The sequence below is a fragment of the Neolamprologus multifasciatus genome, chromosome 23 (genome assembly GCF_963576455.1).
Source record: "Neolamprologus multifasciatus chromosome 23, fNeoMul1.2, whole genome shotgun sequence".
In the NCBI taxonomy this organism is placed as follows: Eukaryota; Metazoa; Chordata; class Actinopteri; order Cichliformes; family Cichlidae; genus Neolamprologus; species Neolamprologus multifasciatus.
This window is the reverse complement of record NC_140460.1, coordinates 4227297-4243061: the sequence shown is the minus strand read 5'-3', so window position 1 is coordinate 4243061 and position 15765 is coordinate 4227297. Positions and strand designations below refer to the sequence as shown.

General features: G+C 41.2%; 1 protein-coding gene across 2 annotated transcripts; it reads right to left on the bottom strand.

Annotated features, from left to right (window-relative positions):
* Positions 1–6885: 6885 nt before the first annotated feature.
* lpla (lipoprotein lipase a) lies at positions 6886–14115 on the bottom strand. Of its 2 annotated transcripts, XR_014872360.1 has the most exons (11): positions 13869–14115; positions 12933–13138; positions 12406–12585; positions 11790–11901; positions 10899–11141; positions 10128–10370; positions 9170–9290; positions 8842–9024; positions 8634–8741; positions 7366–8090; positions 6886–7310 (listed from the first exon to the last, which is right to left on the bottom strand). XR_014872360.1 is itself a non-coding variant. In XM_085151362.1 (10 exons), the coding sequence occupies exons 1-10, from the start codon at positions 13966–13968 to the stop codon at positions 8039–8041; spliced, it is 1548 nt and encodes a 515-aa protein (XP_085007488.1). In that variant the 5' UTR covers positions 13969–14115; the 3' UTR covers positions 6886–8038. The 2 variants fall into 2 exon arrangements, 1 of the variants encoding a protein (XP_085007488.1); XM_085151362.1 differs by having other exon boundaries at positions 6886–8090.
* Positions 14116–15765: the final 1650 nt, after the last annotated feature.

Genomic DNA, 15765 nt, shown 5'->3' with positions numbered 1-15765 from the left:
TGAATTCTATACATCTTTAAACCGGTTTTTATAAGTCAAAGGTTCCACATCATTCAGATCATTCATCCTCATGTTTGCAGGGCTCCACTACTCAGAAACAGTTCTTATTCAATATTATATTATTATTATTTAACTTAACTGAGCAATCAGTGAGGTTCTTGTAGTAAAATTGGCCACCATTGCTTTAAAACTCTGACCTTCGACCTATTACATGTGATTGGTCAATACCTAGCCTATTGCTGATACAAGTTTAAGATTATGGACACATATTCATGCAAGAGTAGCTGGCTTTACAGCTGCTGAGATGTTGCCCAAAATGTCAGGACAAGACACTAAGAAAAACTGGGAAGGAGGCCGATGAGGTGATGGTGGAAGAGTCAGAAGCTTGTTAAAGTCAACTGCACCATTTGCAAGATATAAAAAAATTACTGGTGCAGTGACTGATATATACCATGTATGTTAGAGTGTGTAATAAATACGGATCTTTTTTTAAGTCCATTTTAATATAATTTTCTAAATAAATCCAAGTTCTTGATTCTGACTGCTAAACTGCTGCTACTTCACACTTTATTCACAAATCACTTGTGATCTGACTCAGACATGAGCACATATAAAATGATCATTTGTGAAATGGGACTCCCTGAAAGCTATTCAGATCACAAAAGAAATATATAATTACCAACATACATTACTTGACTAACCTATTATTGAAAATACCTTCTACACAGTGGCACATAAAAATAGCATTATGAATTTATTAAAGTATTGACTTAAAACGTGAAGCGCTTGCAGATTTGGAAAAATCCTCACCGTACAGTGTTTAGAATCAAATATATTTTAGCAGCTGTTGTGTTAAACTCTTTCAAAACAGAGAACAATTTTAACATTTTTGTTGTGACTTTTATTCCAGATCTGTGGAACTCTCCAGGTCACACTAAAACATGTATATTTAAATGGTAAATGGCCTGTATTTATATAGTGCTTTACTAGTCCCTAAGGACCCCAAAGCGCTTTATATATCCAGTCATCCACCCATTCACACACTGGTGATAGAAGCTACATTGTAGCCACAGCTGCCCTGGGGCGCACTGACAGAGGCGAGGCTGCCGGACACTGGCGCCACAGGGCCCTCTGACCACCACCAGTAGGCAACGGGTGAAGTGTCTTGCCCAAGGACACAACGACCGAGACTGTCCTCGAACCGGCGACCTTCCGATTACAAGACGAACTGCCAACTCTTGAGCCACGATCGCCCCATTTACATTAAAACTGCAAAAAAAAATTATATTCAGTTCATTTAAGATGATTATAGCCATAAAAATGAGCGTTTGATGGAGCATCTAACTTGGACCATGAGTAAAACCCTGCAAAATCAATAATAATACCCACTTTAAGCCTCACCTGGACACCAACAGTACAGTCTTGAGATTCCTGCCCAAGGGCTTCAACTCCCAGCGCACCTTGAGTCAGGTGATCTCAAGGTCTCAGAGTGGTTTCATCCAAAACCTGTAGTGCTAATGACACACGCCTTTTTTCACACCTGGGCTCATGTGATGATGCATGTGATTAATAGTGGGTCAAGGACAACCACCTAAGGAACAACCCCGACTAGGGTTTAAAAACCTGGGACTCGCCACCCTTTGGTTTTAGAGAAGAAGCATTTTCAATGAGAGGTGAAATGTCTCCAAAACACTTAAAAGATCCCCGTAGCCTTCTATTCAGCTCTTAAGACAACTGTGACCTGGATGACCAAGAACCTACACAGAAATATTTTACACAATATCTTCATTTTTGCTCTGTTACATGAGGTACAGGCCATACTGTTTAATAAAAGCTCCACTCCTCTTCTTCCTTTTGCACACACTCTCCAGATGTTGGTATTGCAACAACACAGCTGGCTTCATTACTTTTATTCTTCTTTGAATATGATTTCCTTGAAAAACAGTGACTACATTTGTTTTTCCACTCCTGCCTCTGCAGCCTTTTCAGGGGAAGCACTCGTCCCCTGGTGACTAAAGGACAGTGAAGAACATGCCAGACCACAGCCAAGATTTGTTGATTCCAGCTGAGATGAAAAATGTACAAACAGTAATTCCTCCTTAAAGTTTGGAGACAACAGAATGTACTTCCAAGATTATTTCCTAAGCCGATTTCTAGGAATGGCACATGTTGCATATGAGAAAATCACACAAGAAAAAGACAAACAGAGTAAAACTTTGTGTTTTTTAGGCTTATGGAAGACAGCAACAGCTTTAAACCAAGCAAAAATATGAATAGTTAATTTGTTACCATTTAAACATGCAGCGTTTTTCCTGAGCACTAGTTTCAGATTGGAGAGGGCAGCAGGAAAAATGTAAAAGTCATCTTTGTGGCTTCAACAACACCAAGTTCACCAGCAACAGAAAGTCATGAGGGAAAGTTTCCACAGTGACCACAAGGACAAAAATGTTTTCCTGTACCTTGACCTTACACTTACTTACATCAAGTTCTGTTACAACTCTTTAATACCTTCTTTGTGTCCCAGAAAAGTAAATGAGCAATGATGTCAGTGATGCTTTATGAATAATGGGACTCTAAGAAACTCTTTGGCTGAAGGTTAGAAATCCTGTTATTCCCCAGTGACACTGTTAAAAGAAGAAAATACTGATTTCTACAGTCCCCTCACATTGGATCAGGCATTTTCAGAGTATCAGAATTATAGAAAATGAAACATTGCAAACAAAGTCGGGGAAATTTTTGTTGTTTTGTTTGGAAGATTAAATCACGCCATGACCTGATCAACTTTTTTTTTTTGGAAAATATTTTTATTGAAAAAAGAAAACAACAGTACTTGCAGTTACCGAAATACAATCAACCTTTTTTCATTTTCCTAAGTAAATAAACTTATATATATATATATATATATATATGAAAAAAAACAACGCATTCTAAAACAAAGACCCCCCCCCCAGTCCCACACAGATCAACACAACCATCAAACATATTAGAGGAATATAACAGTAACAGAAGTACATTTAAACAGGCAATACCTCTAGACTAGCAAAATCAAGTTTTAAAAAAAACATGACATCTTTAAGCCACCGGGAAACAGTAGGATACTTAACAGACTTCCAATGCAACAATATTAGACGTCTGGCTAATAGGGATGTGAAGGCTATAATATCCTTTTGTGTGGAATCAAGTGTAAGTGAGCGAACAGGAATCCCAAATACAGCAATCAGAGGACAAGGACGAAGAGTTACCCCAAGAACAGTTGACATAATAGCAAAATACCCCGTCCAGAAACTTTGTAGCTCAGGACACAGAAAAAACATGTGGCTAAGGTGACAAGGAGAACCATGGCATTTATCACATTTATTTTCCACTTCTGGATACAATTCAGAAAGTCTAGACTTAGAGAAATGCACCCTGTGTATGACCTTAAATTGAATAAATCCAGGACGAGCACAGGAAGTGGAAGATCGTACCCTCGCTATAGCCTGTTCCCAAGACTCCTCATGTATTCGAATTCCTAGTTCTCCTTCCCATGTACACTTAAGCTTAACATTAGAGTGGTTACTAAAAGACAGAATAGCATCATAGAGTTTCGAAATGGTTCCTCTGTGATGAGGAATAAATGATAACGTAGTTTCCCACTGCTGTTCTGGAGGTAAAGAGGGGAAATTTGGGAAACACTTGGCAACAAAATTTCGAATTTGAAAATAACGAAACAGACCTGATCAACTTTAAAACTAAAACAGCTGTCAGCTGACATTCAGATTGTGCTTTGAGAGTTTAAACAACTAGAATATAAAAACATCCACATCTCATTTCATTAGCTCGGTCCAGACTCCAAATGTTGCACAACAGCTTTCCTCTTTTTAGGAAAGTTTAGGTGAGCTGTGGGGCTGTGGGGGCACAGCAAACCCACACCTATTCAGGTTCAAGTGCATGTGTCTACACAGGGCCCACAGCACTTTTGGCCTTTGGGACTACTACATGGTCCACAGTGTACTTACCCATAGAAAACCCACGTGGAGCCCCAAAGGGGAAAAAACTGCTGTGGGCCCTGCTTGGGCACACCCGTTCGAGGGCCATGTGGGATAAGTGTGGGGCTGCCTGTGCACACAGCCCTACAATCTACCCATAGCTACTCACTGTTGGTCAACATGGGCATGTTTGCTGGCACATTATTTATAATGAGGAAACACTGTACAGGTGAATGTGAGTATTGTGGAAAAGATGAAACCAACAGAATATGTTGTTTTCATATTCTGAGAAACTTCCCCAGTTTGAGCCTGGGAGGAGACACATGTGAGGCCCCAGCAGCGAAGTCCACACTGTGGAGTGGGGCTGAGGTGTGCGTTACAGGTGTGCCCGCTGTGGACCTGTGCGGGAAAGCTGTTAATTTTAAGTGATATTACAGTCTTTATACACAAGGGTATTAAAAAAGAGTCTTTACATAAACAATTCTTCTTTAGAGTAAACCATCATCTGTTGCCAGGCAACGTCATCTGTTGCCTGGCACCTTATCCTTAATTTTACAGTACTGTGGTGAGCACTCATTTATGCACCTATATGCCTTGAGTCCCCCGAGCTATGGAGTGTACTTTTAATGAAAAGAGCAAAAGCAGTTTCAAGAACTGGATCAGTGGTCGAAACCATTTTAGTGGCTGCTCAGGAAATGGTAACATGTGGGAAGCTGAAAGTATCATTTATTAAAATATCCGAGCACGCATTCTCAGTCAAACTAAACTGAAATTGTTTGAAAATGTACAAGCATGGCTCTCTCCACAAATGCAATCAAGTACCAGGCCATAAAACTGCAAGTCGGCAAGTAGAGAGCATGAGTGTATCTCCAGCATTCTCAGTTGCTATACTTTTAATTTATAATCAAAGTAATCTACATTTAATTAAATTCATTTGTATAATCACAGGTAGCACTCAAAGTGGTGCTAGAATATTTTTCTAGCTCTTTTCACAGCAAGATATGTTTTCCTTGTCTTCACTAACATTCACGATTTCAGTTTGATCATTTCATGAATGCCACACATGCAGAAGCTTTACTGGAATGAAAATGTAACGTTAGCTTCTTCTTCTGCCTCAGTTTCACCATCCTCTGTAATGCCATTCCCCTCTCACTACATCCACAAATCTTCTCTGGAGTCGTCCTCATTTCCTCGTGCCTGACAGCGCCATATTCAACATCCTTCATCCAGGATCTCCACCATTCCTTCTCTCCGATCCATCTCAGTTTTGCTGCTCTAACTTTGTCTTCACACTGCCCAGCCTGAGTGGTCACTCTGATATACTTATTTCTCAACCTGTCCCTCAGCACTGCAAACAAGAAGGGACTCAGAGCCTCAGAAGTTAGATAGGGCGTCATCTTGGCGCCCTATCTAACCTTCTCCATCAACACTGAAAGCAAACATAGCATCTGCGCTGCACCCTTCGTCTTCACCTAGCTTCAACAGCTCTTCCCCATATCTTTATGATGTGGCTCATCGGCATCGCCACAGATCTACACACAGTGTTGGGGAGTAACGGAATACATGTACCGCCGTTACGTATTTAAAATACAAAATATGAATAACTGTATTCCGTTACAGTTACCGTTTAAAAAGGTGGTATTTAGAATACAGTTACTTTGTTGAAATAAATGGATTACACGGCGGTACTTCCCTGTTTCATATTGTCGCGGGTCAGGACTGTTTGGGTTTTGTTTGACAGCTACGTTCTGTTGTTCCAGGCGGCAGCGTTACGGTTGCCATGGTTACAGGGTGACGTTCTCTCTCTGCATGTTTCCTGGGTGAGAGAGGCCTTTTTGTTGTTGTTGTGCTAAGCTAATAGGCAGAATGCTACAGGTATAGCTCTAAAGAATGTAGCATCATAGGCAGTGTAGTCCGTGCTGCAGGGAGAATGGACTGCCATACACGTTATGTGTCTGTGAGCGAGGAAGGGAGAAAAAGGAAAAGTACGAGCTGTCATCGAGCAAAAACGGGAGCTGGAAGCATGTAAATATAATAATAACCACTGCAGCCAAGAAGAGTGCCTGACAAGCCCAGTTGTAAGTAAGCTATTAAGACTCGACTGTACACCGTGTTCTTGTTTTCCACTGAAACAATAAGTTCCGTTGGAGCAGCCTTTCAACGCCTCTCTCTGTCTCTCGCTAGCAAAGTTGACCCAGACAACAAAGTAAAGCTAGTTTTCGGCTACGAGCCCGACACAGAACCCACCGTATTAGCCAGAGGTCCCTTTACTACGGTTCGGAGCCGCGGACCTTCAGTAACAGTAATAAATCACAGCAATAGTACATTCATGTAGTTGTAAACAGCATGATAATATATTAAGTAATCCAAAGTATTCAGAATACGTTACTCTCATTGAGTAACGTAACGGAATACGTTACAGAATACATTTTGGGGCATGTATTCTGTATTCTGTAATGGAATATATTTTAAAAGTGACCTTCCCAACACTGTCTACACATCACTTCTTGTTCTTGAGAACTGGTACCAGAACACATTTGCTGCATTATTCATATGTATGAGTGATGCTGATACATGTAGCCTTCATTATAAGGCTCTGTTCTTTTGATAGCAAGGGCTGTTGACCCCTACCTAACCAGCATCTGCACATACTCAAAGTGGTTCCATCAACAGCTAGAACTGAGACCAATTTGATCGATCCTTCCAAAATCTCGCCCACAAAAACACAAACGGCTTGAATTGTAAAAAAAAATAGAGATGACAACGGGAGCCTGCCAAAATATATTACAGCTTTATATACAAATATATAAATGTACAATCAATAAATACAAGGTGAAGTAATCTTGAGATGTATTATGGCTGTCGTTTATGTCAGTCCATCACAAATCATAAAGGCTTGGGTGATTTCTTTGTAATGTTTGACCTTTTAGTATATGGCTATAATTTAGTGAAATGAGGTAAACTGTTTCAGGTGAGATGCTGTTGACCGAGAGGCGCACTTATCCTTTAAAATTTGATCAGTTTACCAAAACTAAAAACAATGCATATCCTTATTGGAGTGCAATCTCGACGACCTTAACATCTGAACTGCTTCGAGGGACGGAGAGCCTTTTAAAGTGACCAGTGACACAATAACCAATAAAATCAAAGATCAAGCAAGACTTCAAAAGATCAGAGATTACCATGTAGCTCATATTTGAAAAGATACCGATTAAGGTATTTACACAGACCACTGTGATTCTCCATTCAGTAGATTGTAAATGCTTCTTTGGTCCCTGTTGATTATTGGCAATTAGTGGTTACCCATATGGAAAAGAAATAGTAAAAACTTATATGATTTAACTCATGAAAGTGGCCACTTTCATGAGTTAAATCATATAAAGCTAACATGATTTACTCATGAAAGTGGCCACTTTCTCATTACTTTCATATATTGCTTTAGTAAGTATCCAAAACATACAAGTTTTATTATATAATTTTTCAAGGGATTTTATATCTGTTTTCACTCTTGTATGCTTTTCATACAAGTTTCACACAAGACAGATACAAACTTTATAAGATTTATATATATCTTTTCCGTATGGGTAAGTAAAGACAAATGTTGGGCACAAAATAATCACTTTGGACATTTAAAAAACAAAGATGTGCCAAAATTACGCCTATCACTCTGGATTATTTAAACATCGATAATAATCCAAGTTCACAAAGGCTCAGAAAACACATCGCTTCTGTCACTGCAAGCATATCAAAGTCGGTATAAACAGTACATATAGGATACAAAAAGCAAAAATAACGATTACAAAGCAGTTCGGCTACTTAAAAAAGTCAGCACATCATCAAGAAGAAACATGCTACAGCAGCGTGATTTCTAGCACTGTGGATGAGGTTAAGTTGGTTGCACGGGAAGTTCAGTAAATACAAGAAGAGCAGGAGAAGAAGAAGAAAAAAACACAGCAAATCTCATATGTGTCCAGTTATTTGCGAAGGCGTTCCCAGCGTCGCTGTGTGCCGCCCGTCTTTGGCTACGTGTGAAGGGACAGATGATACGCGGTGGGTGTTTGAGTGCAACTTCAAGCGTCCTGCTGCCCAAAAAGGCTGCCCTTCGTTTTGAGCTTGTGCGCCCTGGAAGAAGAAGAGTAGAATGAGACATCTTGTCTTTGATAATACGAAAACAAAGCTCGCAGGACCTAAAGAGTGCTATCTATAGGATTCATATGTGATAAATGTTTTATTCTTGTTGCTCTTGTTTTCAGATTTCATCTCCTCCTGGCCTCCACAGTTTCCTCTGTCACGTCAACCACCTGCATGCCCTCTCTCACCACATCCACAAACATCTTGCCTGCTAACTCCTTCAATATCCTGCCCTCTTAATACATCCTGTAATTCTCCTCTTTGCATGTCTAAACCTGCTCAATCTCCCCTGAACTGCCCAATGTCTCTGCCTAAAACTCTTTCTAATACATTTGTAACTGTTAATTCAAGTTTAATCCTGTATTTCTGTGGTTCAGGTTTGATTTACTCATTTTTCCACTTCCTCCAATTTATCAGCTCAGGGAAAATTGAGTTCTCTACATCTCTCTAACAAGATAAATTTACTTTTCACATTTAGGCGAACCCTTAAAGATTTTATTTAAAGTAGAAAATGTTTCACTGTCTTTAACTTACAGTTTTTCTTTACGGCTCTGTTTGTCTTCCTTTGACTTGACAAAGACGGCGTTCTCTCCTCCCCGGGTGAGGTCAACAAACTCTCCGTCCTTTGCATTAAAGATCACCCTGAATACACACAGAGAAAAAGAAACATTATTATCATCCTAAATGATTATTTTTCCGTCACAACACTGCAGTGCGTAAATGTCAGCAGGTCTGAACTTACTTGGACTGAGTCTCTCCACACTTGATGCGAAGTTTTCGGATGTTGAACTTGGTGCTGCCCCACCAGGTTGGCCAGCTGATGTACGCATCCTGCTCCCAGCGCAGCTTCACGATCATCGGGTCTCCGATATCCGTGTCGGTGGTGATGAGGAAGGATTGAGTGGTGTTACTGTTCAGGGCTGGTCTGCAAGGTTAAGACAAGAGAAGGTGCTCAGATTTGAAGGTTCTCTACACGGATTGTTAGATTTGTCGACCTTTTCTTGTAATCTACATGTGCACGTCTTTGCAAACTTGGTTTTAAAGTTATAAATGCTGTTTAATGTACTCACAGAACAAAAGGAATATCTTCCTTCTCTCCATTTGTTCCATACAGGGAAATCTTCATTGGCTGCTCCGTGAAGCTCTGCTTGTTCTGGCTGAAGAAATGTGCCTTCACCTGGTAGTGGAAAACTGTAAGAGGGGGGAATCCAGTTGTTAGAGATTAACCCACTCCTCTTATTTGACTGCTCCAAGTTTGTTTATCACTAGAAAAGCTTATGTAACCTGGACCTTTCTCTATCTCAGTGTGACCTTCACAGACTGGCATTTAAAACACGGATTTGCGCTAAATCCTGGCTGGTTTCATTTGCAAAGCCACATAAATGACTAACAGCCAGATTCCCAGACACGGCTCAAGACGTGTACAAGATTAGAGGAAAAATTCAATAAAGATCTTTGTTGAAAAAAGTCACTGAGTGGCGAATGAGGCTTGATCCACGTTGGAGACCCTATGTATCTACAAAACATGCTAAGCTGTCCACACTAAGTTTCTAACAATAACACTGTTGGCTTGCGTCAATAAACTTTTCCATTGCTGGTGTGCACTGGTCTCACTTTTCCTTAACATCCCCTCCAGGTAAAGGAAACACCCGTGACACCTTCTCGTAACCTTCTGAGTGCGTGATACTTTTTGTACACGTGTCGTTGCAGTAAGTGTCACCTTTCCTGGTCCACAAATTGTGCACAGCAACACTACCAGTACTACCAGTAATTCCAGCTTCAGGAAACCACATGCACACTAAGAACGCCACAGAACAGTAGCTCATAGACTGAGGATTACTTTAATAAAGTATGTGAATGGCTTATAATCCTCCATAAAGTACATAAAACCAGCTGGAATTTTCTTCAGCTGTTAAATGTTAAATTTAATCTCTTTTGCACTGCAGGGAGCATCCATTCATTCTACTTTAATATCACTGACAGATGCTCAAATCGTTTCACGTGCACATCCTTTTTTCTGGTTTTTACCTTTGAAAGGCATCGTTCCACGAGTCTTGAGGTACATCGTCGTGCTGCGTGCCGTGCGGACTTTTTTCACGTTGTAGCCGATCTTGTTGCAGCGGTTCTTCCTGCAGCTGAGGCACATTCCCTTGTTGAAGGTGTCTTTGGAGTTGCATCGGAAGGCCACGCTCTGCTGCCCGATGTTCAGCAGGGAGTCGATGAACAGGTGGATGGAGCGCTCGTGGGAGCATTTGACAAGCTGGTCCATATCTGCGAAACAGAGAGCAAAGAACGCGTAAGGTTTCTGCACGTCGCCCGGATAACGTCATGCAAACATGGAAAATTACTTCCTCGTGTTGGACTTTTACTGTTTTTTTTAACGCATGCTGACCCACAAGCCGTTTCCCACTTAGTTCTGGTCTGTTAAAGTACAACAGCTGAGGGGGCAGAACATCAAGAGGTGCTTTAATCTCTGTCACAGTGCAAGTCTGTTATGACTGGAGGCAAACACGCTTTAACTGCGGCCCTGAAAGCTTTTATACAGTCAGCGTCTGTTGATGCCACGTAAACTTACAAGAACTACGCAACACTGTTAGAGACATTTGTTAAACCGATCGTTTATACAATTTAACCGATCACCATTATCTTCTGTTTTTGCTCATTATACTGAACATAAACACTCACTCTTGGTGTTGAAGAGCAAAAATTATGTGATGCTGCATCTGCATTTTACTTCAAAGTGAATATTTGTAAAAGTGCAGTCAAGAGCAAAAAGCAGGGAGGGTTTGTATGTCATACTTTGGAGGCCTTTGATTCCTTCTAATGCAATTCCTATCAAAGTGTTCTGGATGTCGCAGCCTGGCTGGAAGGTGCCTCCGTTGGGGTAAATATCTATGTGACCCACTGGTCTCTGGATACCAATACTGCGGTCCGGGGAGCCCCTGGTGTTGGTGTGCAGGACATCCACAAACTGGGCATCGCCTCGGGACAGTGTGCTCTGTTCGTCCGCGTGCTCGAATGTGGGACCGGCGGGATCCAGACCTGGAGAAAAAGAGGGATTTGCGTTATTTTACTGTGTCACAACAAAGAAAATATGGAGAGATTTGGATGTACTAGAAGAAAGCGATCACTTTTATAGATAGATTTACTAACAGAGCTGCACATTGAAGTATTTTGATCTTTTACTGCACCTATACAGAACCGCTGAAGCTCAAAACAATGTGAGGCAGCGAGTGTGGGTTCTTAATGGGCGCAGCTCTTAGATCACAGTAAATACACCATTATTCTTGGCAGGTCAGACGGATTTCAAAGCTGGAGCAACGTCATAGTGGCAAAAAAACCTGGAGCCACTAGCTGGCAGGAGCTCAGTAGATGTAGATACACATGCATGCCCGGATTATGTTTCACTGGCATGCTGAGGTGCTTTTGAGAGCGGCACTGGAAAAAAATACTCATACATATGGTACGGTATGTTAACACACAGGCACTTACACTATATTTAGTATTTAATGGTATCTGAAAGCAGGTCACAGTGCTTATAGCTAAAACACCTTACACAATCTTAACTGTAGTGATGCAGTTGTGTGAGACTGTGCTGTCAGTCAGAACAGAGGGCAACACTGACCCATTGTGCTAATAAATCTATAATGTGAGCAGATAATAATCCATTTGATATCTTAATGCTCTTACCTGTGATCCGGCTGATTTTGTGGTTGGTAAGGTCTCCGGCAATTCCAGCAACATGCGCTCCCAGACTATAACCCAGCAGATGAACTCTGTCCCAGGGCAACTGCAGCTCGTTCTGAAAGGTAAGAAATGCGTCAGAAGAACATATTACACTCCCTTAAAACAGTTTGCAGAGAATCCTGCAGACTTGCAAGAGGGATCAAAACTATCTGTAGGTTATAGCTTTTCCAAATGTTCGTAGAATTTTGGAAATCCTCCAAAAAAGGGGATCGTTTTATGTAATTTGGGGTTTGCCAAATCTTTGCAAGCTTCATGTAAACAAATTCTCCCCCTTTAGCCTTGTTCAAACCAAAGCTGCGCTCCACTAAGCCTTGTTAGGAGACGCTGTTGTGAGCCACAAACACGGTCATAAAACATTTTTATTGGCATTTAAGATCATAACCAGTAGGAAAACATATCCGCAGCAGCACCACGGGGTACAAACCATTACATCGTGTAAAGCAACTTTCTCTGGCAGCACACTGACGACAAGTCAGCGCTGTGGTAATACGGCCGTCCGAAAAGGAAAAAAATGTATTAAGTTAGGTGTCAACCACTGCTTTTCTGTGAGAGCACTCACCTGTATCCAGGTAACAAACTTGGCGACGTCACGACCCACTAGTTTGGTGTAGGCGGCAGAGGTCGGGTAGTGCTGGTTGGCTCGGGACAGCCAGTCCACCACGATCACATTAGCAGTGGGTACACGGTCATACAGAGCAGACACCAGCTTGGGCACCCAGCTCTCAAACATCCCTGTTACCTACAGGAACACACAAAGCTAGTGTGAGCTCAACTGCAGTATGGCATGATTTATTCTCGCCTTAGCCCTCGCTCTGTGCCCTGTTGTTGGAGAACAGCCAAAGCATCATCAGGTTCAAATTTTGCTGCCTGACTGGCCATAAATCACATTAAAACAGAAAATGCATGGACTTCCTATCATTCCTTTCCCAGCCTGTTTTCTCTTACAAGTGTAGCTGTGAATGAAGTTTACAATTCTGCCCCAAAAATAATAGTACAATTGGTAGGTTTGGTTTTTCAACATCAGACGTATTTCTGTTATTTGCAAAGAGCAAAACATGGCTGTCAAGTGTGCTCAGTGTGACATACCGTCCAGCCGTGTATCACAATGAAGGTCTGTGTTTCTGGATTAAAGTTGCACTCCTTGATGGTTTCCGGCCTCCCAGGTACTATGTAACACATGTCATCATCCGGGGTGTCTGCGGTGCGCAGGGAGAACTTGGACACGATGTCGGTGAAGTCGGTGAGCCATTCAGTGGTGTTCAGCAGCTGATCAATGGTGACTGTGGTGTTTTCTGTTACAACACACACAAACAAGCAGTGCTGGATTGGTATGATATGACAGAAAAGCGGGTGTCTGTTGACAGGTGAGACAAAGACACACTTTTTTACGCTGTTATTAAGTTTCAGTTAAATGCAGCTTTTTAATAATGACGGAAAACTCTTCAAAACTATTTAATTAAGTGAATCAGCATCATTCTTACGCCTTGGACTGCTGATGCGTAAAGCATTGTGAGCGGTGGAGCAGTAGGAGTGTAAAGCGTGGCGGTGTCGCCCCCTTTTGTCTCCTGATTTCCCACCAGCACAAGTTTTGAAAGTTTCGTGAAAAAATGAAGAATGTGGATTTTCCGGAAATAAAACTGGATCTTGTAAAGTAAACTATAATAACTTTTTCCCTATGAGGCAGACTATGAAACTGAATTTGCGTTGTAACTTAATTAAATATGAGCGTTTTTCTACTCTAATATTTTTAATGTTTTATAATAAATGTGCGAATATTTTTTGCTTTTAGTTTTTCCTGTGTTGATGCCTTCTGCTTTACTCTTTCCTCGGACAAAAGCCTCCTGGCCGCAGTCACACATGGAGCCAAAGACCTCAACTCCGTGCGCTTATTACGAGGTTATTACCGGTCAACACGGTGCAGCGCGCATTAATTAACCTGCATCCATTTACTTAAACAGAGCAGCATCGGGGTAATATGATAATAATAATTTAAGATAAATAAAAAGTATCTCAGCCACTTACCAAAAGCGGTGCTGTTGGATTCAAGGTCTGAAGAAAAAGTTGCAAAGATTTTTCCCAAAATTATCCAAGCAGTTAAAAAGCAGATATTTTGTTTTCCCATCTTATTGATGTGTTTCTTCGAAATGTTGCTGGATGCTGGTGGAGCAGTTGTAGATCCAGTTGTTGTTGGACCGGTCAGAAAGTGGTGCGAAGCTGGAGCTGAGGAGTGAAGTTGCTTATGGTCTGTCACAGTTGCCGCTACAGGTCATCTTTATTGGTGGCTTATTTGAATATTCAAGTACGATTGGCTGGAGGTTCAAGGGCGGAGACTGATGTTTACCCCAGCTCTGAGTGGGCGAGAAGGAGAACAGATCATCCACATCCCTTTACAGAAGAGCTGGCGGCACGCCAGAGTGTTTTATTTACGCGGTGATAACAGGGTTAGGTATGAACTACCATTCAAGACAATGGATTTTTAGGAAAACACCAGAGTTTCCTCACACTTCAGCCAAACAGTGACATTTAAAACAGCATATTAGACTCATTAACTGGTGTATGGATTTGGATGCATGTGTTATTATTTTATGCAACATATGATCATACTGCTGTCCGTCTTGATCAAGACATTCTTGTAAGAGACTTTTAATCTCAAGAGTTTTCCCCCTAGAAGGTTAAATAAAAAATTATGATCGACCTTATTGAATTAATATAAAAATGTTATCAAAAAAATTAAAAAGTATATTCAGAATCTTGCAGCACGGTGGCACAGTGGTTAGCACTGTTGCCGCACAGCAAGAAGGTCCTGAGTTCAATTCCACCATCAGGCCGGGGTCTTTCTGTGTGGAGTTTGCATGTTCTCCCCGTGTTTGCGTGGGTTCCCTCCGGGTACTCCGGCTTCCTCCCACCGTCCAAAGACATGCAGCTTGTGGGGATAGGTTAATTGGATAATCCAAATTGCCACTAGGTGTGAATGTGAGTGCGAATGGTTGTCTGTCCCTGTGTGTTGGCCCTGCGACAGACTGGCGACCTGTCCAGGGTGTACCCCGCCTCTCGCCCTATGACAGCTGGGATAGGCTCCAGCGCCCCCCGCGACCCTGAAAAGGAGAAGAGGAAGCGAATGGATGGATGGATGGATTCAGAATCTTTACAATCTGCAGCTAAACGTCTTGCTGTAAATTTGTGCTTCAAATAAAAGTGAACAAAAATGAGGGCAGGGGAAAAACAGCCCATTGAGTCATGACTTTATTTAGTTGGGCAATGAACAATCACGCAGTCAGACAGCGCGGATCGAGGCGGGGGAATGAATCCAATGAAAACATGTTGTGTCAGCGTGGAAGTGAGTGTTGGTAATTTGGGTGGACTTAACCTTTTAAATATCCAGATGGAGAGATGTGTGCTTGTGGGGAAACATCACTTCTGTGAGCATCGCGTGACACAATAATAATTTTTATAGGCTACCTGTTGCCATGTTTTGTTAGTAGAGGTCTTTATGGTAAACACTACAAGTACTGGCTTTGAATACTGGAGTACATATTTCATAAGTTAAATATAGGTTTCTAGGTTTTTCCTCCTGTGAATTTATGGTTCAGTTACCTAGATTACGTTTAATTTTTAATGACTGGTCACAAGCCAGTGTACTCCTAATGCCAGCCCTGTCCAGCACTAGGAGGCAGAAAAGGCATGCAGATTGTCACTAAGAAGAAAAATCATTTGTAAAACACAGAATAAAATATACAATTCATAATAAATGTATACTTATAAATGTATTACGAGCTTAAAAATACATTAACCTACTTGATGTTTCCTATTTCAAGATCAATAAATCGTCTACATCAATAAATCAAATCACTTTAAATTCTAAATATTTCTGCTTGTTATATTTGTTATATTTATTTATTTAGGACAGTGCATGTTAATG